Here is a 27445-nt window from a genome sequence, read left to right on the forward strand (position 1 = left end):
GCCGTGGTTCCTTTCTCCTACCCTAGCATTCCCGCTGTATTCATCTGTTGTTGCAGGCAGGCCGTGGTTCCTTTCTCCTACCCTTGCATCCACACTGTATTCATCTGTTGTTGCAGGCAGGCCGTGGTTCCTTTCTCCTACCCTAGCATTCCCGCTGTATTCATCTGTTGTTGCAGGCAGGCCGTGGTTTCTTTCTCCTACCCTTGCATCCACTCTGTATTCATCTGTTGTTGCAGGCAGGCCGTAGTTCCTTTCTCCTACCCTTGCATCCACTCTGTATTCATCTGTTGTTGCAGGCAGGCCATGGTTCCTTTCTCCTAACCTTGCATTCCCGCTGTATTCATCTGTTGTTGCAGGCAGGCCATGGTTCCTTTCTCCTACCCTTGCATCCACTCTGTATTCATCTGTTGTTGCAGGCAGGCCATGGTTCCTTTCTCCTACCCTTGCATTCCCGCTGTATTCATCTGTTGTTGCAGGCAGGCCGTGGTTTCTTTCTCCTACCCTTGCATCCACTCTGTATTCATCTGTTGTTGCAGGCAGGCCGTGGTTTCTTTCTCCTACCCTTGAATCCACTCTGTATTCATCTGTTGTTGCAGGCAGGCCATGGTTCCTTTCTCCTACGCTTGCATTCCCGCTGTATTCATCTGTTGTTGCAGGCAGGCCTTGGTTTCTTTCTCCTACCCTTGCATTCCCGCTGTATTCATCTGTTGTTGCAGGCAGGCCATGGTTCCTTTCTCCTACCCTTGCATCCACTCTGTATTCCTCAGTTGTTGCAGGCAGGCCATGGTTCCTTTCTCCTACCCTTGCATCCACTCTGTATTCCTCAGTTGTTGCATGCAGGCCATGGATTCTTTTGCCTACCCTTGAATACACGATGTCACTGCATTCAACTGCTGTTGCTTGCAGGTCATGCTTTCTTTGCGACTCTTGCAGCCACCGCTGGGGCTGCATTAAATAATTGTCGTATGCTGGCTGTGGCTTCTTTCTGCTGTCCTTTCAGCCAGGGGCGGCGGCTCCTCAAGAGCGGAGGAGAGTTGACCTCAGTCGTGGCTGGCATGACTCGCGGGAGGGGGGGGGGGGGGGGGGGGGTCACGCGGGGAGGGGGTCTTGTAGGGGGAGTGAGGGGATGTAATTAAAATTTGTTTTTAATTAAGGTAACTTACCTTCGTCGGCCCGGACCGGTCCCACGTCGTCCTGCGTGTCTCTGCACCTCACAGGAAGCAGGCAGCCTCCCTCCCCTCCCCTAAGCCGATCACAATGCTGCAATGGCAGTGTTGTGATTGGTCGGGACGCCAACTGCACAGGCGTCTATGGGGAGGCCACATCTGCATGCAGCCTACATGGAGAAAAGGGAGAGTGCGTATGACTGGTTTTGTCGGCCCTGGGGCTGACCAAACAGTCAGCGCCCACAACAGTGGACAAGCCACTCCTCCCCTGCTCTGGAGCAGGATCGCCGGCCCTCCCCCAACCAAACCCTTCTGCTTTCTCGCAGTACAACAAGCAGAAACATAAAATGGTATTTATAATACCATTTTATGTTTATGCTTCTCGCACTGCGAGAAAGCAGTGGGGCGACGCTCCTCCACCCATGTGGAGGAGCCGCCCCTGGTCGCCCTGTATGCTGTGAGTGCAGTAGGCACGCACAACTCAGTAAAATGGCATGTCAATGCTATTTTACTTACAAGCAGGGGGCGGGACTGAATTTTGCGATTGCAGGATTACAGATGCCCCTGCAGTGCGCGTATAGGCTTGGATGGCTGGTTTGCTATGGCCAGCCTGGCAAGCGCAGTGCACACCCAACATTCCCCTGGCTATGAAACAACCAGGCAATTGCTAGCAAAGGCCCCAGCCTCAAAACGAGCACTGAGTTAGCAATCTCCCACCAATCCTGGAGCTGCTATCTTGATGAGAGCTGCTTCAAGATTGGCTGTTGGTGTTCCCCCGAGCAGGAAGGAAGTCCTTCCCTTTCCTGCTCGAGGACGTCGATATGGGGAGAGAAGTGCCGCACCCGGGGAGCAGTAAATATGGTGGGTTTGTCGCAGTCATGCCCCACCATATTTTTATTGTTGAGGTCGCCACTGCTTGCAGCCAAACTGCACTCTACTGTTGTTGCATGCAGGCCATGGTTTCTTTGCTGCTCGTGCTGCCACCGCTAGTGCTGCATTCACAGCATCCTTGTGTTTCTCTTTTCCAGCCAAGAAAACCGTCTTCCTAATATTGCCGAAATGGAACGTCGACTACGGGAGGCTCTGGCAGAGAAAGAACGCCTCCTGAAGGCCCGGGTAAGACATGTAACCATGCGTCCTCTTTCTTTTAAAAAAAAAAAATAATGCGTCAAAAAAGTACCAAATGCAGCAGAGAGTAGAGGCAAAACAAATTGTACTATAACACAGAAACAAATCTACATCAAGCAGATATATACTTCCTGTTGGAAACAGCCCACTCCCACTCCGCAGGGTGGTGGTGGACTCCCCGAACACACTGTGGTAGCTTGGCTCGAGTGGTCAGGAAACAGGCGCAGTGCTAAGCATACAATATACCCATACAATAACCATGCGTGCATCCGTTCCAAAAACGACTCTACACCGTAAAAATTATGAAAATATTCTTTCTTTATCTTTTTCTCTTAGTTGCTGATTGGAAAAATAAATAGGTCAATCACAATATACAAGTTTCAATTAGTGCAGGTCAAATAAATATTGGCTGTTTGATGAAATAAATAGGGGTGATCATAAATAACAGGGCATAAATACAAGTGCAATATATACAGACAATTAAATACTTTGAGGCAATAAATACTGTATCAATAAATATTGTACACCAACAAGTCCTGTGGACCTATAAATATAGTGCAGCAATAAATAGGTAAAAACTCAATAAATACAGTATCCCCAATAAATAATTAAAAGTATACAGCACCCCTCATATAATCAGATGACACCTCACTTCTTAAGGGCTGATTTGGCCCAGGGACAGCTTGTAGGGTTGTGGAAGGCTTGAGGGGGGAGGCTACTCCCTGGCTGGGACAAGGCTGAGGCCTAAACTGAGGTAGATCAAAGGGGGGAATACCAATGCCCTGGCTTTCCTTCTCCACACAACCTCTCTAGGTTAGTCCCAGTTCACCCCAGGCACAGTCAGGTGAGTTTCAGCACCTCCCTAGCCCCTTAGAGCAGTCTCTCAGGTCTCCACAGGGCCTTAGGCGCCCTCTACTCCACTTACTGCCCTTTTTCTGATGTTCAGACGCCGCTGGAGTCGTGTCGACGCCGTGAGGCGGTTCCGGTTCGGTCTCGGCGGCCTCGGCACAATGTCAGTTCTTTGACGACGCCGGCAGGCGGTTCCGGTCCGATGTCGGTGGCCTCGGTTCGATCTCGACCTCCGATTCGACGGCGTCGGGCAGTCTCTTCACGATGTCGACTTCGGGCGGCTCCGGTCCGATGGCGCTCTCGGCTCCGATGACGTCGGCCGGCCTCGATGTCGACTTCCGGCGACTCCGGGGTGCGATCCTCACCCCCGACCTCCGGTGCTCCTCCTCACAGGCTCCGGGCGACTCCGGAGTGCGATCCTCACTCCCGACCTCCGGTGCTCCTCTACCTCGGTCTCCGGCGACTCCGGAGGGCGGACTTCACTCCTCCGATGACGCCGCTCGCTCGACCTCGGTTCACTCCCTCCTCGACCTCTGGTATTCCTCACGACCTCCGTCGGCGCCCTCTCACGACCTCAGGCGGCTCCGGGTACGACGTCTGCTACTTCAGTCAGCGCCGCTTCTCCACCTCGGGCTCCAGGTCTTCAGGCTACTCGACGCCGGACTCCAGGGAAACCAGTTCTCAGGTCAGAATCTTGCTGTTTTCTTGGTTCTAAGGCCTGTTCCTGCTGTCCAGGTCCTTAGGATAAGTTTCTTCTGTCTTCTTCCCACACAGGGCTATAGGCTGGGATCCATCAGTAGGGACAAGTATCAAGGGTGGGTTTATGGACCCCACTCCAGGCACAAGTTTCCACCCCTGCTGCTTCACTCCTTCCTCCTTCACTGTTGTGCTGCTCTCTCTTCACCAGTCAGGTGCCAACTGCCAGCTCCAACTGCCAACTCTCTCTCTTAACCTCCCAACATTCTAAACGGTTTCCAACTGTCACAGAGTTCTGGAAGGTGCTGGTAGGTTCCAGTGGATGCTGGTGATGTCACAGGTGGCCACCATCTTGTGCTCCAGGCCCTCAGACAGAAGTTTCAGGGGTAGCTAAAATGGCTCCCTGAATCTGCAGCAACACTAAAAAGTCTGGTGGTTCCCAAAAAGGAAAAATTCAAACAGGGTTTGAGGCAAAAGTGGGACAAAATAAATAATGATGAGGAGGGACCACCCAAAGGGCTGACAGGTCTAACACGCGTCCCCCCCAGCTGAAAGTGGGGAGAGCTACCCAACCCCTTGGGAGTTCTCATCACTAAGGCGGAAATACCTTGAGAGACCGTCTGCATTGGCGTGGTCCACTCCAGGCCGATGTTCCACCTGAAAGTCCATCCCCTGTAGGGAAATAGACCACCTCAACAACTTGGGATTCTCCCCCTTCATTTGCATCAGCCAACGAAGGGGTCTGTGGTCGGTCTGAACTAGGAAGTGCGAGCCAAACAGGTATGGCCGCAACTTCTTCAGAGCCCATACCACTGCAAAGGCTTCACGCTCTATTGCACTCCACTTCTGTTCCCTGGGAAGTAGTCTCCGGGATAGGAAGACCACGGGTTGATCCAGACCCTCTTCGTTGAGTTGCGATAACACTGCCCCAATGCCATGTTCTGATGCATCTGTCTGGACAATGAACTTCTTGGAAAAGTCTGGGGCCCTTAAGACCGGGGCCTCGCACATGGCTTTCTTCAATTTCTCAAAGGCTTGCTGACAAGCCTCCGTCCAGACTACCCGTCGAGGTTGTTTCTTGGACGTGAGCTCCGTGAGAGGGGCTACGATGGTACCGTACCCCTTCACGAAGCGGCGATAGTATCCCGTGAGGCCCAAAAATGCTCGGACCTCAGTCTGTGTCTTGGGGGGTTCCCAGGCCATGATGGCCTCGATCTTCGCCTGGAGGGGTTGCACCGTTCCCCTACCCACCAAGTGTCCAAGGTACACTACCGACCCCTGCCCGATCTGGCACTTGCTGGCCTTGATCGTCAATCCAGCTTGTCTCAGGGCCTGGAGAACAGCTTGCAGGTGACGCAAGTGATCCTCCCAGCTGTTACTGAAGACGGCTATGTCATCCAGATAAGCAGCAGAGAAACTCTCCATCCCGGTGAGGATCTGGTTTACCAGGCGCTGAAACGTGGCAGGTGCGTTCTTGAGCCCAAAGGGCATCACACAGAACTGGTAGTGGCCATTGGGCGTGGAGAAGGCTGACCTTTCCCTTGCTCCATCAGTCAAAGAGATCTGCCAGTACCCAGCATCTCGGTGTGAGTCCGGTATTCCACCTCCTTCCAAGCGTTGTGCTCCATGTCATTGCCCAGCAGACAATCGACTGGCACGGCAGGGCTTACGGCAACTCGAAGTGAACCTGCAACCCCCCCCCATTCAAAGGGAACCTCGGCCACGGGATAGTGACCTGTTCTGCCGTCAGCCATCGCGGCTGGGTGGAGTACATCGGGAATTACCTGCTCTGGAGACACCAGCTGGCTACGCACCATAGTCATACTGGCTCCTGTGTCTCTCAGAGCCTCCCCTCTTTGGCCGTTGATGGTGATCCACTGCCCATACTTTGCGGTATTTGCGGGCACCTGGATCTTAGGAACCATCTCCCGTTCTCCCAGGGACACTAGAGTGACACCCGCCCACTCCCTTCCCTTAGTTAAGGGCATCTCCTCCCCGAGCACTACACTAGCTACTCCGGGGGGCTTTCCTCCAGTGGGAGGGGGTGATCGTTTCTGACACTTCGGATCTCCTTTATAGTGTCCAACGCCACCGCACTCGTAGCAATGGACAACCCTTGGCTGCTGACTCTGGCCAGGATTAGGGTTTCTGGGTGGGTTAGCCTTAGAGGTGAATCCTGTTCCCTTCCCTTGGAAGTTATTTTGGGGGCCTTTGGAGAACTCCTTTTTCTTTTCCCCTCCCTCTTTCTTCTGGGGGGCGCCCTGTCCGGCCTTTTGAGTATCCCCTCCAGTCCCCCTTGTGGACACCCGGGTACTAGCCCAAATGTCCGCCTCCTCAGCAAGCTTCCGGGGGCTGGTCAGCTTGCTATCCACCAGGTGTTGCCGCAGTTCAGGGAAACATTTCTCGAGTAGGTGTTCCTTCAGTACTAGGTCAAACAGCTCCTCGTAGTTCCTTACTTCACTGCCCTGAATCCAACCTTCCAGTGCCTTCTTTGCATAGTCCAGGAAGTCCACCCAATTCTGTGTGCCCAGTTTGTGACTACCCCTGAACTTCTGTCTGTACTTTTCAGGTGTTAGTCCAAACTTTCTGATGAGCGCCAGTTTCATGGTGGGGTAGTGGGTCTGCTCATCCTCTTCGAGGCCCAATAAAGCATCCCTACCAGCTGGAGGCATGTACCTATACAATCCTCCTCCCCAATACTTCACTGGAACCCCATGGGCCCTCAACGAGACCTCATAGGCTGCTAGCCACTTGGCGATGTCGTCACCCGCCCCATAGCTAGCTACTATGTCCTTTGGCAGGTAAGGTTTGGATTCCCTGGTGATTTCTTGGTCTTGGCTGCCACCATTAGGAACAGTTGGTGCCCCAATTCTTAAGATCTGAAGCTCTATCTCTTTCAGTCTTATCTCATGAGCCATCTTCTGTTTCTCCGTCTCATGAGCCATCCTCTGTTCCTCCTTCTCCTTCTCCAGCTTTGCTAAGTCCCATGTGAGCTGTCTTTTCTCCCTCCGATCTGCTAACTCCACTTCGGATAAGCCCCCACTAGAGACAGTGCTGCCCTTCCTAGAAAGTGTCCTGGGCCCTGCTGACAGGTTCCCCACCTCAGGTTGGTACATCTCAGCCCCCTCGGGGTCAGGCTCTCCATCCCTGTCTTCCTCCTCAGCCTTGCTTTCTCGGCGTGCCTCCCCCCAAGCCCTTAAGCTGGTTTGGAGTGCACCCTTCTTTGCTCCTGGGGGACAGTACACCCCCTCCCGCTGGCAAAACTCCCTGAGTTGGGCCACAGTGTACGTTTCTAGATTCTCTAGTACAAACTCCATCTTGCCCACTCAGGTTAGAGGACAGGTTTTGTGCAGTAACAATGTAGGGGGGTACCTTTAGTAATACCTCCTCCCACCACCAGAGTAAATTTGGAAAAAACAAAAACCCACAATTAGGAAGGCCGCTGTGAGAAAACTCCCGGTGTAGGCCTATGGACTACCCACAGTTATTGTTGAGTATACGTAGGCACAGCTCTATCCCACCACTGAACACCAATTTATGTTGGAAACAGCCCACTCCCACTCCGCAGGGTGGTGGTGGACTCCCCGAACACACTGTGGTAGCTTGGCTCGAGTGGTCAGGAAACAGGCGCAGTGCTAAGCATACAATATACCCATACAATAACCATGCGTGCATCCGTTCCAAAAACGACTCTACACCGTAAAAATTATGAAAATATTCTTTCTTTATCTTTTTCTCTTAGTTGCTGATTGGAAAAATAAATAGGTCAATCACAATATACAAGTTTCAATTAGTGCAGGTCAAATAAATATTGGCTGTTTGATGAAATAAATAGGGGTGATCATAAATAACAGGGCATAAATACAAGTGCAATATATACAGACAATTAAATACTTTGAGGCAATAAATACTGTATCAATAAATATTGTACACCAACAAGTCCTGTGGACCTATAAATATAGTGCAGCAATAAATAGGTAAAAACTCAATAAATACAGTATCCCCAATAAATAATTAAAAGTATACAGCACCCCTCATATAATCAGATGACACCTCACTTCTTAAGGGCTGATTTGGCCCAGGGACAGCTTGTAGGGTTGTGGAAGGCTTGAGGGGGGAGGCTACTCCCTGGCTGGGACAAGGCTGAGGCCTAAACTGAGGTAGATCAAAGGGGGGAATACCAATGCCCTGGCTTTCCTTCTCCACACAACCTCTCTAGGTTAGTCCCAGTTCACCCCAGGCACAGTCAGGTGAGTTTCAGCACCTCCCTAGCCCCTTAGAGCAGTCTCTCAGGTCTCCACAGGGCCTTAGGCGCCCTCTACTCCACTTACTGCCCTTTTTCTGATGTTCCGACGCCGCTGGAGTCGTGTCGACGCCGTGAGGCGGTTCCGGTTCGGTCTCGGCGGCCTCGGCACAATGTCAGTTCTTTGACGACGCCGGCAGGCGGTTCCGGTCCGATGTCGGTGGCCTCGGTTCGATCTCGACCTCCGATTCGACGGCGTCGGGCAGTCTCTTCACGATGTCGACTTCGGGCGGCTCCGGTCCGATGGCGCTCTCGGCTCCGATGACGTCGGCCGGCCTGGCCTCGATGTCGACTTCCGGCGACTCCGGGGTGCGATCCTCACCCCCGACCTCCGGTGCTCCTCCTCACAGGCTCCGGGCGACTCCGGAGTGCGATCCTCACTCCCGACCTCCGGTGCTCCTCTACCTCGGTCTCCGGCGACTCCGGAGGGCGGACTTCACTCCTCCGATGACGCCGCTCGCTCGACCTCGGTTCACTCCCTCCTCGACCTCTGGTATTCCTCACGACCTCCGTCGGCGCCCTCTCACGACCTCAGGCGGCTCCGGGTACGACGTCTGCTACTTCAGTCAGCGCCGCTTCTCCACCTCGGGCTCCAGGTCTTCAGGCTACTCGACGCCGGACTCCAGGGAAACCAGTTCTCAGGTCAGAATCTTGCTGTTTTCTTGGTTCTAAGGCCTGTTCCTGCTGTCCAGGTCCTTAGGATAAGTTTCTTCTGTCTTCTTCCCACACAGGGCTATAGGCTGGGATCCATCAGTAGGGACAAGTATCAAGGGTGGGTTTATGGACCCCACTCCAGGCACAAGTTTCCACCCCTGCTGATTCACTCCTTCCTCCTTCACTGTTGTGCTGCTCTCTCTTCACCAGTCAGGTGCCAACTGCCAGCTCCAACTGCCAACTCTCTCTCTTAACCTCCCAACATTCTAAACGGTTTCCAACTGTCACAGAGTTCTGGAAGGTGCTGGTAGGTTCCAGTGGATGCTGGTGATGTCACAGGTGGCCACCATCTTGTGCTCCAGGCCCTCAGACAGAAGTTTCAGGGGTAGCTAAAATGGCTCCCTGAATCTGCAGCAACACTAAAAAGTCTGGTGGTTCCCAAAAAGGAAAAATTCAAACAGGGTTTGAGGCAAAAGTGGGACAAAATAAATAATGATGAGGAGGGACCACCCAAAGGGCTGACAGGTCTAACACTTCCAGAAATATTTCATTTTAATCCCAAGCACAAACTATGCAAAAATCTAAATTATTATTTTAAGGGGAAGGTTGGAGCTTTTCAAAAAGATGTCATATGCTAGACTCCAGCGTATCACTTTGTCATTTCTGCTCCTAGCGTTCAGGCTCTCTCTTTATTTGCTTCGATTGAGACTGCCATTGGTCTATACTGCTCCTACCACACATGCTCTCTTTGTTGGTGGATATGAGAGCTTCAATTGAGGTCGCCATTGGTCCGTACTGCTCCTAGCATGCATGCTCTCTCTTTGTGTGCGGATACGAGAGCTTCGATTGAGGTCGCCATTAATCCATACTGCTCCTAGCACGCATGCTCTCTCTTTGTGTGTGGATATGAGAGCTTCGATTGACGTCGCCATTGGTCTATACTGCTCCTACCACACATGCTTTCTCTTTGTGTGTGGATACGAGAGCTTCATTTGAGGTCGCCATTGGTCCATACTGCTCCTAGCGCGCATGCTCTCTCTTTGTGGGTGGATACGAGAGCTTCGATTGAGGTCGCCATTGGTCCATACTGCTCCTAGCGTGCATGCTCTATTTGTGTGTGGATACGAGAGCTTCGATTGAGGTCGCCATTGGTCCATACTGCTCTTAGCGCCCATGCTCTCTCTTTGTGTGTGGATACGAGAGCTTCATTTGAGGTCGCCATTGGTCCATACTGCTCCTAGCGTGCATGCTCTCTTTGTGGGTGGATACGAGAGCTTCGATTGAGGTCGCCATTGGTCCATACTGCTCTTAGCGTGCATGCTCTCTCTTTGTGTGTGGATACAAGAGCTTCATTTGAGGTCGCCATTGGTCCATACTGCTCCTAGCGCGCATGCTCTCTCTTTGTGGGTGGATACCAGAGCTTCGATTTGAGGTCGCCATTGGTCCATACTGCTCCTAGCATGCATGCTGTCTTTGTGTGTGGATACGAGAGCTTCGATTGAGGTCGCCATTGGTCCATACTGCTCTTAGCGCGCATGCTTTCTCTTTGTGTGTGGATACGAGAGCTTCATTTGAGATCGCCATTGGTCCATACTGCTCCTAGCGCGCATGCTCTCTCTTTGTGGGTGGATACGAGAGCTTCGATTGAGGTCACCATTGGTCCATACTGCTCCTAGCATGCATGCTCTCTTTGTGTGTGGATACGAGAGCTTCGATTGAGGTCGCCATTGGTCCATACTGCTCTTGGCGCGCATGCTCTCTCTTTGTGTGTGGATACGAGAGCTTCGATTGAGGTCGCCATTGGTCCATACTGCTCCTAGCGCGCATGCTCTCTCTTTGTGGGTGGATATGAGAGCTTCGATTTAGGCGGTCATTGATCCATACTAGAGTCTGTTTGCTGTACTTGTGCTGCTCCCATGAATCCAGATAACAATACCACCTTAATTATTGCCTTCAATTTCAAATTCCTTCACATTCACAGTGGCGTTAAAATTGTCAATTTTCATTTTTGCTTTTTATGTATGTATACGTTTCTTAACTGCTCATATTGGTTATTCTCCAAACAGTTGTTGGCCCCTTCCGTAGGTGACTTGGACCTGCAGGGGTCCACGGACCCAGGTTAAAAACTCCTGCTTTATTGTAGTGAAATATCGCACCGTGCATGCATTGACGCTACTGCATTGTAATAATTTGTAAATCGCTGCTCCAAAGCTCCTCTAGGCAAGCGCCTTCGGCAGGGTGATCACCGTTCCCTGATAAGGTACCAAAGTTTGCCGGTGTTTGAACCTCTGCAGTTGTGTTTAGGGACAGACGTCCCAGCCCACCATAGAGGGACTGAATAACTGTGCAGCTCTGCAGTAAGGAGACCCTTTCCAAGCACAGACCCTCCAGGCACCATTGAGAGCACAAATCCCAGTCTTGCCCTTGTATGTCCAGCGATCTGGGCTACAGACAAACCTCCATGGGCCACATTGAATTCAATGATCCCTGGAGTTACCATTGCAGGCAATGAGCGCCTGTTTTTAAGCGAGGTCTGAGTCAATGGGACTCCTGTTGGGCTACTCTTAGGAACGTTTCACTCATGGGGACCATCAGGACTTGCCCTTTGACTCCCGAAGATTAGTGCTTCCGTCTTTATTAGTCATTGATCGCTCATAGAGGAGTTAGTCGATCTTGTTGACGCTGGAGTCCAACCTTTGATTTGTCCATTGTCACCAGCTGGTCGGCATGCAGCGTTAGATAGGCATGCGGCAACGCCACCTCTAGAGAAGCAGGAAGGTCCACGCACAGGTATCCGCACAGGTATCCTTGTATTATACAAGGCACATCTCAGATCCTGCTCACGGTTTGCCAGAATGATCACGCTGGAGCACGAGCCAAGGTTACATTCTGCAGTGACTTGATAAGGCAAGATGCATTGGGGGCAATTCCCTGCAGTTCCAGGTCAAAGGTATCGAATGCATCATGGAAGGCCAGCGGTTTCCCTGACCAACAGAGGACCCACCCACAGCACTGCTGATACAGCTCAGCTCTGACCTCCAATGCCTCCAACGAGTCCAAAACATGAGCGTCTCTCTCTGCCCCTTACGTTTGACCTGTAGTAGAGGCTGTGTCCCTGTCCTGCTGGCTGAGCTCTAGAACTGGTTTCCTGGAAGAATAAGAATTTGCAATCATTTAGAATTCAAATGTTAAAAGCGTGGCTCTTTGTGTCTTTATAATTGCATGGGAGACTGCTTATAAGAAGAGGGTTATCTCTCACGTTTTTCAGTTACTCGGCGCACCATGCAGAGCTCCGGCTCACTGCGCCATGTTTCGAGGAATCTCTGAACTTCACCCATCCCCTCCATGCAGGACGAACTGCAACCAACACACTATCCAACCTGCACTTCAAAAGGGGGCCAGGAACATGATTCCGTTTGGTGCTCTTTGAAGCCGCATTATGGATTGGAAGCACTTTTTTCTCGAGCAGATCCCAGTATTCTGCTCCCCTTGCTGCCTCTATTGCTTTGCGTTGATTGTTCCCTGGTGTTTTATCAACTGTTTTGCCTACACTGTGCTCTACTTGTTATATTCTGTTGTTGTGCTTACTTTGCTGGATTCTTCTTTATTGCTTTGTTTACCCTGCTGCCCAGTCAATTTCTGCTATTTTTTTCTCCCTCACGCTGGCCCTGCCCTCCAACTCTGAGTGACCCTCTCACCACTCAGGACCTACTTAACGGGGTTCGCAGAATGGCCATGCCAAATGCAAGCCCATCTGTGCCTGGACTGCGCCCGTCTGCCAGGAACCCTGGCCCTTCTGCCACCCACAGGTATTCCACCGCAGACCTCCGAGCCCTGGACCCCAGATGCTGAAACAGCAACTGCTCTACCATATCTCCTCGACCAATGTTAGGACCTTTTAGCTGCCGCCATTGCCGCTTCTCCTAAAACTCAGGACCTCCAGCCCTCATGTAAACCCTCACCACACCCACCTCACCAACCACGACCACACTGGAATTAGTCCACTGCTCAGTGCCCATTCACACTGCAAACACGTCACCAAAATCTGGGACACCATCACCACCCTCACCCCAAAGTCATCTTCATCACAGAGACCTGGCTCAACCCCTCCTCCACCCTCGACATCTCTACTGTTTTGCCGAAAAGTTACAGGATGATACACCAGGACCATACCAACAAATACAGAGTATGTGTTGACTTCATCCACAAAGAAACCATCCAATGCACCACCACCACCGTAAACGACACCACACCGATCATGGAACACCTCAACTTCCAACTTGAGACCAACCGCAAAACTATCATCAGAGGCACCTTCACCTACAGACCTTTCACCTACAGACCTTTGAAGACCACGCCACGGACTCTGCAGCACCATACCCGAATTCATCGCCTCACTCGGCATTGAATCCAAGAAGTACATCCTCCTCGGTGACCTAAACTTAGACCTCAATGACCCCAAAGATGCAAACCCAGCCAACCTCCTGGAAAGCATGAGCAACATCGGCCTCACCCAACTGGTCACCAACCCCACATACAGAGCAGGATATATGCTTGACCTGATCTTCACTGTCCGCAACCAAGTCAAGTACAGTCACATCCCCAAACTCACTTGGACCAACCCCGCTATTGTCCACTTCACCAGCACAGGATCACCATGCACCATCACCAGAGCCACCAGCTTTTCCCACTACAGCTGGAAAAAAGTGCCAGTGACCCAATGGAAAGATGCCCTCAACACCACCCAGCCCGACCCCGCAACTAACCTTGAACAGTACATCCAGATTTTCTCTGCCTGGTTCTGCTGACAGTCGCCCTCATTAAGCCAGCCAAGACCAGCAGATCCACCAAACAAGCCGCTTTGTATACACAGAACTCAGGACTATGAAAAGCAACTGCAAAGAGCTAGAAAGAAGATGGTGCACCAGCAAAGACTCACAGACTCTGCCACCTTCAAGTCAACCGTCAACAAATACCACTAACGCCTAAAAGACACAAAAAAGTGCCCTGGTGGACTGCATCAAAGCAAGTGCAAACCACAGCAAGGATCTCTCCAGCATCATCGGAGCGTTCTGAAGCCTGTTGGTCACTGAGAACACAATGTTCCCTTCCCAGGAATTCTGCGACATCCTTATGGAATCCATAGCTTCAACATCATATCCTGTGCAGATGACCCCTGCTCATCCTCTTGCTCTCTAAAGACCCGTCCACCACTATGACCAACTTCCACAACTGCATGACGAGTGTCGCAGACTGAAGACAAACTGCCTAAAGCTCAACACAACAGGACAGAAGTGCTGATTTTTGGGAACACCTCCCTGTAGAATGCCAACAAGAAGCCGTCCGAACTCGGACCCACACTGACAGACCACGCCCATGACCTGGTCATCATCCTGGACAGCAAACTCACCATGAAATGCCAGATCAAAGCAGTCTCTTCCACCTGCTTCCACACCCTTCGCATGCGCCGAAAGATCCTAAGATGGTTCCCTGTCCGCACTAGGAAAACTGTCACTAAAGCGCTAGTGCCCAACCGGATGGACTATGGCAACGCGCTCTATGCAAGAATCACCACCCAACACCTGGAGAGACTCCAGACAATTCAGAACTCGGCTGCTAGACTCATCCTTGACCTCCCCAAACAGACTGGCAGCACCCGCCACTTTCGGAACCTCCACGGGCTCACCATCCAGGAAAGATGCCAATTCAAGATGCTGATACACGCCCACAGGCCCTGCACAACCAATGACAAGCATACTTCAATCACCACCTGACCATCACAAACCCTGCACACACCTGGACTCTGCTTCCTTCGTAGAGATGCCCCACATCCGCTGGGGCTATAGTGGAGGACGTTCCTTCTGCTACCTCGCCACCAAATCATATAATGACCTTCCCCTTCACCTCCAAACATCATCGTCTCTCCCGGGAATTCAGAAAGGGACGCAAGACCTGGCTCTTTGACTGATCCCAGCAAGAACCTAACCCCTGGATGCCCTCGCGGATGAGTAAATCCGAGGTGATGGATTTCAATTCTGCAGTGAGACACAATTCAAAGGACCTTCAGTGAGAAGGTGTACTACTGCACTGGGGAGTCATCTCATTTTCAGTCCAGTTTCGCACGGCTTCTGGTGTGTAATGTGAAATAAAAGAAGCCTCTGCTATCTTGCAGTCAGAAGCAGACAGCAGACAGCAGACAGCAGACTACAGAGCAGTCTCACTCCCCGCAACTGGTGGAACGCTGGAGGAGCTCCCTCGCCAGACTTCCCCTGCATCTTCTCCAGCAACTTCTTGCCTCACAGGCGGCGGCGGCGGCTTCCTCTTTTGCAATCCAAGCCTCTCGCTGCCAAGGTTTTTTTCAGATCTCAGCATTTCTGACATGTGATCAAATGCAGGAACATCTAAATTTACTCCCTCCTGAAGGGAAAAAAAGTGTCCGTGGGGTAGGATACGCCCTCTCGACCAATGGCGACCGGAAGGAAAGACCCGCCAGAGTCCGCTTCTGCTGGTTTGCACCACAAGAGAGGTGGGACTGCCGCAGCCAGAGGCCATAGGGAGGCAGGTGACCGAAATCTTTCCTGATTGGAGAGCGTTGGTGTCATTCAACAACTGCAGTCTTGGGGTGCTGACGCGGTGAGTTGCCGCGCTCCCGACGGCCACTGCAGGTAAATATAAATAACTCCACTTTTTATGCAGCTTTTAGCACTGGTGCGAAGCCTCCTCATCCAAGTGCTTCTAATTTTGGTTGACGAGGGAGCTGAGCGTAGTGTGTTCAGTGCTTAATTTGTAAAAAACTAAGTGCCAAGGCTCTCATCAGGTGCCCACTGCAGTTTGCACCATACATTGCCCCTGCCAGCGCTGCCAATGATAGTAACAACACAACTACTAACCATCACACTCCTACAAGTGTGACAATACAGACTATTTCAGGCCCCCAAAGCTATAAGAATGGCTTGGGAGCAGGTAATAGTCCTGTTTAATGTATACTGAATAGAAAATTAACTGTTGTTGTCATCTCTAAATTAGCGAAACAGCACCAACTTGTGGCAGAGTGTCACAAGCGTCGGTGTTGCCACCGGCTCAAATTAAGCACGAATACAATTGTATTCCACCTTATTTCCCCATCCACCCAATGTGGACTTTCTTTGCTGTGGCATACGCGTTAAAACCCCACCAAGGCTGTGCATGGCTTGTGTGGATTGTAAAGGCTTCGGTGTTGGCTCCTGGAGCGAGCCTTGGTGGATACTGGGTCTATTGAGCGCCCTGAAGCACAGGGCAAGGAGGTGAGTGGTTCTGCATTGGGGAGTGGAGAGGCCACACTTTAGTGCTCCAGGCTCCATTTTGAGGGCTGGACACTTTCCACTGCTCTTGGGATTTCTTTGCATGATCTTGACCCCGCCACTCTTCAGCCACGTGCGTCCAGTTCTACCATTGGCTGTAGGCTGGATCACGTCTGCAGGACCCTCCCTCCCCCTAAAATGGAGTCCCCAAGTGTGAGCGCAGCCCACTGCACCCTGACGTCGAAGAGTTGACCAAATTTAGGTGCAGCCAGAATAATTCCTATTTGTAAAGCATGAACAGGGTTTCGAGGCGCTGGGGGCTGTTGAGGATATTAAGTGAGCTATTACCCAGAGTCACATGGTGCTGAGCTGAGCGGCCGCCTGGGATCGAACAGGGACCCCCGCACTCCGGAGTCAGCTGCTCTGGCCGCTGCGCCACACCTCTCCCTGACCTTTATGGTACAATCCCCACAACTGAATCTGGCTTTTACAAGTTATTTGGCTTGAATGGGGGAATAACATGATGGCTCAATAAACCCATGCGGTCCCATATCCCTGGCTGAGCGGTGGTTCCTTTCCTCCCGGTCACCAGCTGCCAGTAGTCCGTAGTGAATGTGAGCGAGTGGATTGTGGCCGGGAGGCAGTGGTCGGCCAGGGTATCCATGTCCAGAGGAAGCTGCCGCAAGGCGGGGTGGGACATTCCACAGACCTGGCATGTGTTGAGGCCTGGCCTGTGCTGGGGCCTGCAGCCCCCTCTGTTCAGCATTGGTTTCGCCGGGTGCACACCCACACCAGATACAAGTGGGCCCAGCGTCCCCGAACCTGTGGATTGTGGGTGCGCGCACACCTGTCCAGTGTGATCAGGCGGCGGACGCCAAGGAAGGGACGCCGCTTCAGCCAACTGGTAATCGTCCGCTAAACTTTGACGAAAGATCGACCGAAGGATTAAAGTCAAGCTCAACCCTGAACCCTGTGTCTTACTGACCCCTTGACTCCGTTCCTGATGGGGTTAATTCTTTCGTTAACAACATTCTTTGAGTAACAGTGTTCTGAGGCTCGAAGCCGCTGCGCCCATCGGGTCTGTTACAGAACCACTTGCTCGCCTGGGGTGGTACCCACTCCTTCCATCACCCCTTTGAGTTTGGAAGTCTGAGTCCAGTGTCTAGGGTTCGAGCATGTCATGTGACCCTGCTGGTCACCCTTGACTCTCTGCTGCGGATGTGTTCAGTGACTTTCGCTCAATGTTGCTTCCATCACTGGAACAAATGTGAGCTCCCCAATTATTTCTGAGGTGCATGTCGTCATTGACCGTTACAACACTGAGTTTCTTATTTGCCTTTCCATAAATATCCCCAGACTGATGGGCGTGGCTTGGCGCGCGGCAAGATGGCCGCACTGTAGTGCTGCTCCGCCGGCCGCCGTAACTATCCTACACTATCCTGCTCTCTGGGTGCCCATCGCCTAACGCCCGACTGGAGGACTGACGCTCCGGACGCTGTGCTGGCGGAGACTTCTGTCGGGAGGCAGATCCGTGGTCTGAGGCTGCGATCGGAGAGTCGCGCCGGTCGCGGCGGCCATCTTGGTAGCCGGCTGCGGTGTGCGGAGCAGACGAGGCGGCGTAGATCAGCGGTGAGTTGGGGGCCCTGCGCGCCATACCTGAAGCTGGTGCTGTGTGCGGAGACGACGGAGAGTGGCAGCGACGGCGTTTGACCTGGGACTCCCCTACCGCCGCAGCGGCGAAGACGAGTGGTGGCCTGGCGGATGCGGATGCGGAGGTGAGGTGGGCGGTGCGAGCTGCACGCGAGCTGCCGGCTTCGGACGGGTGAGTGGGCCCTGTGGCTGGCGGCGAGCTCCCCCCCCCCCCGTGCCCTGCTCGCGCTGCTGTGCGGGCACACCTGCTGGAGCGACTACGCACGTGGAGTCCACGAAGAAGAGAGGTGGCCGTGGGAGCTGCGAGTGGAGGGGGCAGGGCGCGCGCGGGCTGCCGGCCGCTCAGCGAGATACCCCATTACGTCCTTCGTAGGACCTGGCGCCCTGTAAGGTTCCCTGCCATACACGCCTCTGGAGGGATTGGAGTGCTGCGACTTGTGGGACAGATCTGGACATTTGTGGAGTGCATGCGGCTGGCTTCCCGCGTGGGGCCTGTGGTGTCACCTGGGGGTGTTGGAGGCGCACGGGCCGACTGGAACTGACTGGTGTGCACGGAGAGGAGTTGTCCTCGAGCCGTCCCCCCCCCCCTCCGGCCCTGGTTGAGTCCTGCTGCTGGCCTGTGTTCTGCCCCCCGCTGCTCTGGGGGTGCGTTGCCGGCCCCTCCTGCCCCTGCTGCTTCACTCGGTCAGGTCTTGACCATGGGCAAATCGGACAAAACACAACCAAGGCTCACGTTTGAGCCCCGCAAAGGGGGGAAACCCTCGCGGCCCGTGACGCCGGACACGGAGCTGGAGTCTGCCGCGCTGGGCCCCACGACACTGGCGGCGATCCAGGCCAGCCTGCAGTCCATCGATGGCAAAATAGAGGCTCTTAGTGGACGCATGGACTCCATTTCCGCCAGGCTGGACAAGCAGGGGGTGCGCCTGGGCGAGGCAGAACAACGTCTATCGGACAATGAAGATGGTCTCCAACAGGTTTCCGATAAGACTGCGGAAATGGCACGGCTGCTGGCGGTGATACAGGCCAAGAATGAGGATATTGAGGCGCGCTCTCGGCGCAATAACGTACGAATCTTAGGCCTGCCGGAGTCCACCAATGTGGGCCGTCTGGAGGACTACATCGAAACGATGATACGAGATATCTGTGAGCCTGCGAATCTCTCCACCATGTTTGCTGTTGAACGCGCCCACAGGTCTTTAAATGCGCGTCCGCCTCCGGGGGCTCCACCGCGCCCCATTATAGCTAGACTGCTGAACTTCAGAGATCGGGACGCACTGCTCCGTGTCTCTCGTCAGAAAACCACGATCACCTATCAGGGGAATGTCCTCTCCTTTTTCCCAGACTTTACTGCCACGGTTCAAGCTGCCCGCAAAGAATTTCTCGGCGTTAAGAAGCTGCTCATGAAGGAACAGGTCCCCTATGCCATGTTATATCCAGCGCGTCTTCGGATTGGCAAGGATGACGCCGCTAAGATATTCACTAACCCGAAAGCAGCCATGGACCACGCCAAGTCGCTGAGAAGGGGGCGGCAGCCCTCCGCTTCCACTTCCGAGATTGAGGACTGACTGTGGCCCTTTTACTTTGATGGACCGTTGCTGAGTTTGCCCTGGGCCTGATCTACCAGACTGCTGGGGGGCCGACTTGCGTGGGATGCTTACTGGGTTACACATGTTGATACCTGCGATGTACTCGTATTGCACTTGTTCTGACTCATGTGCACCAGCTTGGTGCTTACTCTGGGGCGTTGCAGCGGGTGCAAGTGTTCACATCTAGTAACGGGCATGTCTCGATGCCGTGTGCATGCTGTCTCCGCCAGTTGGCTGCTGTGATGCGGGGGGGCGGCTGGGGCTCCCTGGCTGTTTCCCTCATGATGACGTTTCGCCGCTGTACTAGGGGAGCTCGAGTTGCACAATGGATGATTGCGAGGCGTTTTGGATGGTGGGATACCCACGGAGAGCATTAGCCACAGTATGGCGGCCCCTCCCCAAAAGACTGGGAGGTATTCGCAGCCAACACGTTCCCCCGATGGGTGCTCCCCACCTTTCTTTGGTATTGCTACCTCAGGGGTCTGTTTTTGGTTTTGTTTTTGTTTTTCTGTGTGCGAAATTGGGGTTTGTCTTTGGCAAGGTTGGGTTGCTGAAGTGGGTGGGGGGTGGGTGTTCAATACAGTTCCGGATGCGATTGGGGACGTCAATTGATGTGCCTGCTGAGAAGATGAAGCGAGATGCGTGTTGTGATGCGGAGCGTAGTGTGGCGGTAGGCTCTGGAGCTGTGCTGGTGCATACAGACAATGGGTGACGACTGCCGATGCCTGACTTGGAATGTCCGTGGGCTTAACACCCCCAAAAAAATACGTCAAGTGTTACACTACTTAGACAGGCATAACATTCAGATTGCACTACTGCAGGAGACGCATCTCACTAAACATACAGAGACTGCGATGGCTCACAGATGGGCGGGGTTTCGGCTCGCTTCCTCATACTCGGCTTATGCGCGGGGAGTGGTTATACTGGTCAAAAAGGGTGTCCCATTCCTACCAACACACACCGCTACTGATTCGGAGGGACGCTGGGCGGCAGTGCAGGGCAGGCTGGGCATGACTTATGTCACGATCCTGAATATATACGGTCCAGTAGTGGATGACCCACTCCCCTTTACACAGATGCTTGCTAAGGTGCGCTCCTGGCCGGAGGCTGCGGTGCTATGGGGAGGTGACCTCAACACACATCTCAACCCCCAAGTTGACAAGTCTAACCCGGCGGGAGCTCGCACGCTTAAAGTGGCTCAGTGTGTCCGTGAAGCTATGGCGGAGATGGGGCTGGTGGATGTCTGGAGGTTGCGGAATGAGCAGGCTTGCATGGGTACGCACATCACACCGGCCCATAACAGCTGGTCCCGGCTGGACTACTGGCTATTGAGTGAGGAGACAAATAGATGGGTGATCGGCGTCAACAACCTGCCGCGCACACTATCGGATCACAGCCCGGTATACTTACATCTGCGAATCCCTACTAACCCACACCGACCCTTCACTTGGCGCTTTCGAGCGGAGGCACTGCGGGATCCTATATACACAGACACCATTAGGGAGGCCATCGTGAACTACTTCACTGAAAACACAGGCTCGGTGTCTCGTCAGGCGTCACTATGGGAGGCGTTCAAGGTAACGATTCGGGGGGTCTGCATTAGCACCACCGCATGTATTCTGAAAGATCTTAGGGGGCAGCTCGCAAAAACTGAGAAAGCTCTTGAAGGGTTGGAGCGGGACTACTACGCAGCGCCGTCCACGGCGGTGCTTGCACGCATTCAAACACTGCTTACGGAATATGAAAAGCTAGCCGACACAGAAATAAAATACAGGGGGAAGCGGCACGTGGCTAGGGCGTATGGGGAGGGAGGACGACCCGGCAGGAACTTGGCCGCTAAGCTGCACTTTCGGGCAAATCATCAGCAGATTGACAAAATAGTGGATGCCGCCGTTAATGAGCACTTCAGGCCACAGGCTATAGTGGATCAATTTAAGGACTGTTACAAGACACTCTATACCACACAGGGTGAGGTGAACGGGGCGGACTTGACAGACTACTTATCGGACATAGCATGTGCGTGGCTCTCCAACTCCCATAGGGAATACTTATCCCTACCTATAGACGTGAACGATATCCGCGACGCCATCATGTCTCTTCCCAACAATAAGGCCCCAGGGCCTGATGGCCTCTCGGCCGAATTCTACAAGGCGTACATTGATCTACTTGCCCCGCACATTTTGGAAATGTATGCTGAGGCACATGAGGCCGGCATCCTGCCCCCGTCTTTGCGACAAGCCATGATTATCACTCTCCTCAAAAAGGATAAACCATCATCCAGTTGCGACTCCTACCGTCCTCTGTCGCTGATCAATCTAGACGCAAAAATACTAGCTAAGATTCTAGCCACAAAAATGCAGCCCCTGATGAACTGTCTGGTGCTCCCAGATCAGTCCGGGTTTATACCGGAAAGGTCCACCTCCCATAACTTGCGGACTATTTTCTCCATGTTTCATATCCTCAATCCTGAATTATCGGCAGCCGCTGTTATGCTGGACGCGGCCAAAGCCTTCGACTCCGTGGAATGGCAATATATGTTTTGCGTATTACGTAGGATTGGTTTCCCAGAGGTCACGTTACGGTGGCTCCAGCTCTTATACACTGATATATCGGCGGTGGTGCGAGTAGGTAACCACACGTCGGGGTCATTTAGGATTGGTCGAGGTACTAGACAAGGGTGCCCTCTGTCCCCTCTCCTGTTCGCCTTGGCCCTTGAGCCACTGGCTTGCAAGATTCGGCAATGTCACAGGGCGGCCGCCCTAAATTTCAATCTCCGGCCGGTGGGCATATCGATGTATGCCGACGATATGGTGTTGTTCATTAGAGATCCCCAGACACACCTATCTCCGGTACTCCGGGAATACATTAAATTCGGTTTGTACTCCGGACTTGCGATCAATTGGGACAAATCGGTTGTCATACCGCTTACGATGATCACGTCACAGCCCCACATGGAGTATCCCTTGATTTGGACGACGGAACCAGTGAAATATCTCGGGGTGTGGGTCCACCGTGATCCTGCGGTGGTGATCCGGGAAAATTATGGTAGGGCATATGACGCACTAGTGCAACAGGTGGACGGATGGCTGCGCCTCCCCTTGTCTCTGGCGGATCGTATCGCTGTGATAAAAATGGTTGTTCTCCCGCGTTTCCTATATTTATATTGTAATATTCCGATTAGGCTGACCCAACAATTTTTCATAACGCTGCGTGCCCAACTACTGCGGTTAATTTGGGGTGGAAGACACCCTAGGATTAGCTGGAAAACGTTGACTTTATCGTATGACAGGGGGGGCTTTGCGGCGCCGGACTTCTATGTATACTACCTGTGTGCACAGGCGCAATATGCGTATTTTTGGTATAGACCGCATAGCTTTGTCCCACATGTGGCGGTGGAAGACGGGGACGCCCATCCCACCCCACTTAGAGGTATACTAACGCATACTGTCCGGCACACGCCGCGCACTGAGATTAACACATTGGACATGACTATTGGGGCCTGGCAGGCGATTGGACGTAGAACGCAGAGACTACCGTTATATGCGCCGGCGTTGCCATTGGTGCACCACGCGGCCTTATCAGTTGCGCAGGAAGCTGGCCCTCTCACATCACTTAAAGAAGCGGGTATAACACATATGCAGGACCTTTACACACAGGGCCGTTATCTAGAGCAGAGGGACTTGGCATACATACAGAACCCCACACCCCTGTTTGTGTACACTTGCCACCGTCTCAGGCGGGCCATGAGAGATCACTACCCCTGTTTCCCCGCTGAACCCCCCACACTTAAAGCCCTGCAGCTGCTGCTGGTGACCCCGTCCAGGAAGAAGCTAATCACAAAATTATACAGAGCAGTACAGGAGGAGACGGTTCATGGCCCCGATGGTAGTTTAGCAAAATGGAATGCTGTGCTGGTCCCCCAGATATCAACTGAGGACTGGGAGCGAATTTGTCAGCTAACGGGCCGCCTCACCCCTAATGGTAACTTGCGTATAATCCACTTCAAGTACTTACATCAAATATACCATACCCCGTCCAGACTGCACAGAATGGGGTTGAGGGAGTCGGATCGTTGCAGACGGTGCAGGCAGGGGGCTGCGGACTTTCTGCATCTTGCGTGGGGCTGTGGGCCAGTGTCTGAGTACTGGAGAGAGGTGCTACATCACATTCACAAAATGACTGGCGCTGAGCTTCCGTGCGAACCCGCGGTGTGTCTGCTGACCTCCGTGCCTCAGTTGAGGGGTTTGGTGGGCAGGTTTGTGAGGGTTGCCCTTCTGTTGGCCAAGCGGCGCACCCTGTTTACATGGGACAGTGCAGCTAAACCAAAGGTGTGTGGATGGTTGTCGGACATGGTATACTGTCGGGAAAACTTAGAACTGTATGCAGAGGAGCTGCCCGCCTCCTCCAGACCCAAGGATATCTGGGAGCCGCTCAGACGCTTTCTTGCTGAGGCGGCACTGAATGAGGCTGATTGAATATTGTTTGATCTCCTTCTGTGCCCAGGTAAATTAACAAGGTGGTGGCTACTAGTTGGTCGGTACTGCGTGCCTGCCGCAGGACGTTTGCTGTATTTTAGCAGTGCACTTTGTGTTCTGTGATTAGCCCGGAACTGTAATGTTGTTACAATGTTTTATGTTTGTCTGTACGCCGATCACAGACGACGGCGAGATGTACCATGCTTTAAAACAATAAACAGATTTAAAAAAAAAAAAAAAAAAAAAAAAAAAAAACAGTGCTTGATGTTGGTGCTAGTTGAAAGCAGAAAAATATGAGCTTTGTAGTACTTAAAAATCATTTTACTACAGTTGTTTTGAATAGTTCAAGCAGAATATGCTTATGCTGCAGGACTGAAATTGTAAAACAAGTATTATTAAAATTACAATACTTAAAAAAAAAAAAAAAAAAAATATCCCCAGACTGGGTCTCCCCCAGCCTGTTAGGTGTTCGCCTCTACAAATGTAGTACTTTGAAGGACATCAGTTTAAAATTACATTTCTGGACAGATGAATGTGCGCTGCCGCTCTTTAACCAAGACGCCCACAACCTGCTCACTGAGCTAAGGGGCCGAAGGCTCACTGGTAGGGAGAGAGATCACCGAGCCCTCTGCCGCTTGCTCACTCCTTCAAATTCAAAACCACGTCTATTAGTCATGAATCTGCTTCCCCCACAGCCTAAATAAAGAACTGATAAGTATGCTTCACTGTTAATCATCTCAGCAGAGGGTGCCTCACACTGAATGTGCAAGAGTAGAGCAGCGTGCTGCACAGTTGGTGGTCGCATCGGAGCTGCTTCTTGAGGGATTCGTCCTGGGTACATAAGGTGCACTTTTGAATATTTTGGTGGCCAGAGGTTTACATTGTCCAAGTTCGTTTGCATTAGTGTTCATAAATGTTTCGCGGTACTCGGACGACTTTCTGCAGTAGTTAAGAGTCCACTCTTTCCGTACTTTCAGCTCCCTTTTCACTGCAGTGTAAACAAGTCCTGCTTTGGAAGCAGCAGCAGGGTAGCGCCTCTCCCGTTCAGCCGGTTGTCTCTGCGCTTTCCCAAAAACTGCAGCCTCGCGTTGTGTTTTTGTCCAGTTGTCTATTAATGCTTTCAAGAAGCCGCAGCATTGCATTGTGTACTTGTGTCCCAACACGTCTGTTGCACTCCCAGAAAGCAGCTGCATTAAACTCTGCTCTCCTATCCAGCATGTTGTCTGGGCGTTCCTAAACAAGCATTTGCAATGCAAATAGGTCTCGCATTTGTGAGTTAGAGCTATTGACATTGTAAATGGCAATGTTTTTTACCTACACGTTTTATTTTTGGAGTGAATGTATGTAGTGTGCAAAATCCCTTGGAAAGGTCCTGCACTTCGTAATAAATATATTGAAAAAGACAAAAAGTGTGGATTGTGTCAACAATTGCTTGGCACATACCTCATGGGTGAAGTGTCGCCACACATGCACACAGTGGTGCTTTACTAGTGCGAAACTCATTAATAAAAGTAGTGCTTACAGACTAACCAACGCGATCAGGATCGGAGCATGTGAATCCGAATCCCGGCTTCCCTTTCATTTTCTAGACTATTTGACTCCCTCTCCTGCGTCTTGGTTACCCCCCAAACATTGGAAGGCAATGAAGTTTGCCAAGGGGGCGGGGGGCCGGGGGGCTTCGGGGTACATGAAAACGTATTAATTGCCTAGTTGTCAAAGGTCACCCGGTGCTATTAGTTAAGAGTGCATATTTCATTAAGGTATTAAGAGTACTTTACTCGTATGTATGAGAAAATCGACATTAACTAAACAAAATGCCAGAATGCGTGTCAGTTTTCACAGTGTTTTAGACAGTACTGGTTGCTTAGTTTCATTGCATTAATTTTTGTATTTACTCTTTTACACAGCATCCAAAGTAGGTTACTAACCCCAAAGCCCAGAGTTGTTAAATGACCCATAGAAGGGAGTGTTTTACAGTTGAGCAAATGTGTCCAAATGTAATTTTGGTGGTGCCATGGAATGATCAGCCAATCAGGTACTCGATGAGCAGGTACTTAACTACACGTTCAAAATGTACGGTATTGTGACTGTTTGTTTGTACACAACCACCTCTCTGAACGTGTTTATTAACACAGAGCTTCATCTACCAGACAGTGCTCACAGAGGGGCGACTAAAGCACAGAAAAAAATGTATTCATTTATCCTGAGTGTGAAAGCACCTGGAAGGCTTAGGTGTCTGCCCGGAGAGGCTAGGGATCCTAGCGCTTCTACAGACTCTGCCGTGCTCCTCTGCACCAGCAGGGCACAGCTCAGAATCTGCCGCTTCTGCTAAGAATTGGTGAGGGGGATGAGGTTGGGGCATGCGGGATTTGCCGGCAGATTTTCTGGTTTTTGAAAGTGATGATTCTGACGTGAGGCGTTAGAGACTGACTTTTTCCGTTTGTCTGCACCAGTCTATTTCTCTACCATCTACCGGGCTCACCGTCATGTATCCATTCACCTCTCTTTGTTAGAGGTGCACAAGCCAATATATTAATTAACAGGTAGAGCCAGCCGGAGACGAGCCAAGCGTATACGAGCCAGTGGGCGAGCCTTGAAAATGATCGGCATGTTAATCATAGAGTAAACATGATGTAAATGTGCGATAATGTCTCTTCAGAATTCAAAAAAGTGCATTTCTTTAGCGCGTCACCTCAGTACACAAGATTATAGCACTGAATTGAGAGGAAGTTATTAAAAGTGCTTGTTTTAAGCATGAGTTAAAACACTGCTACTCCTCCCGCCCGACAACAATGCCATTTGTGAACTAAGACGCGTCGGTTGCCATGCATACCCCAAATGTTGCCTAGAGTCTTATTATATTTAGAGTAACATTAAAATCTCGTTCATTAAACACGAGAAGTTTTTGTACAGCACACATCTTGAACGGCAGGCGAGAAAACATGAACGGGAGTGGGTGGTGGGGGAGGGTGAGAAGTCACAGACTGAGGGAGGGGGCGGTGGGGTGGGGAGACAGGGAAGAAAATAGTGTTAGGAGTAAAGGGGCCAATAGCCGTGTAAGGATACAAATGATGACTGAAGAGGGACTAACACGCCTCAATCCAATCGGAAGGCAACATTTAAGACAAAAGCCAATGGGCAGAGAGTGGGTGGAGCTTCCATGAAACTTCCACACTACAGTATATAGTGCATGTCTCGCAAAGCGATTGCAGCTAAACCATCATCGTCAGATGACATCCCTAAGTAATGCCCTAATAAAAAGGACAGCAGAGATTTATAGGACACAAATGATAGCGGAACAGAATGATTTATGTTTCTTCCTTGAAACAAGACTACCCGATGAAAAAGAATCAGTACCAGTCTGTGCTGCTCAGCGTCCTGGATGATGGACGAGAGGCCATCAGAAACCCAGCGGCAGCCAATGCGGTAACGCCAAGCGTAGATAACGAATACAGGCACTCAACACTGGACCCACCTTACATCAGGTGCAATGTGACAGTAGACTCGGTCATAGTCACCAGCACATGCAAAGAGCACCAATCACCATGGGGCCCACTCCTGAGAAAGAGCGTAAGGTGGGGACATGATGGGCCACAAGATAGGAAGATCGGAGGCAACAGAGGGCCACACTGCCGACTCTAGCATGAGCTAAACTGAT

The 27445-nt window shown here is 51.9% G+C and overlaps 1 protein-coding gene across 7 annotated transcripts in view; it reads left to right on the forward strand.

The window, feature by feature from the left end:
- The window catches only part of PHLDB3 (pleckstrin homology like domain family B member 3), a 220461-nt gene that overhangs the window by 170446 nt on the left and 22570 nt on the right, over positions 1–27445 (forward strand). For all 7 annotated transcript variants that reach the window (XM_085615667.1, XM_085615670.1, XM_085615668.1 and 4 more), the window contains one exon: positions 2195–2282. In XM_085615667.1, coding sequence (XP_085471793.1) covers positions 2195–2282 — 88 coding nt within the window. The remainder of the gene's footprint in view (positions 1–2194; positions 2283–27445) is intronic.

The sequence above is a fragment of the Triturus cristatus genome, chromosome 7 (genome assembly GCF_964204655.1).
Source record: "Triturus cristatus chromosome 7, aTriCri1.1, whole genome shotgun sequence".
NCBI lineage: Eukaryota > Metazoa > Chordata > Amphibia > Caudata > Salamandridae > Triturus > Triturus cristatus.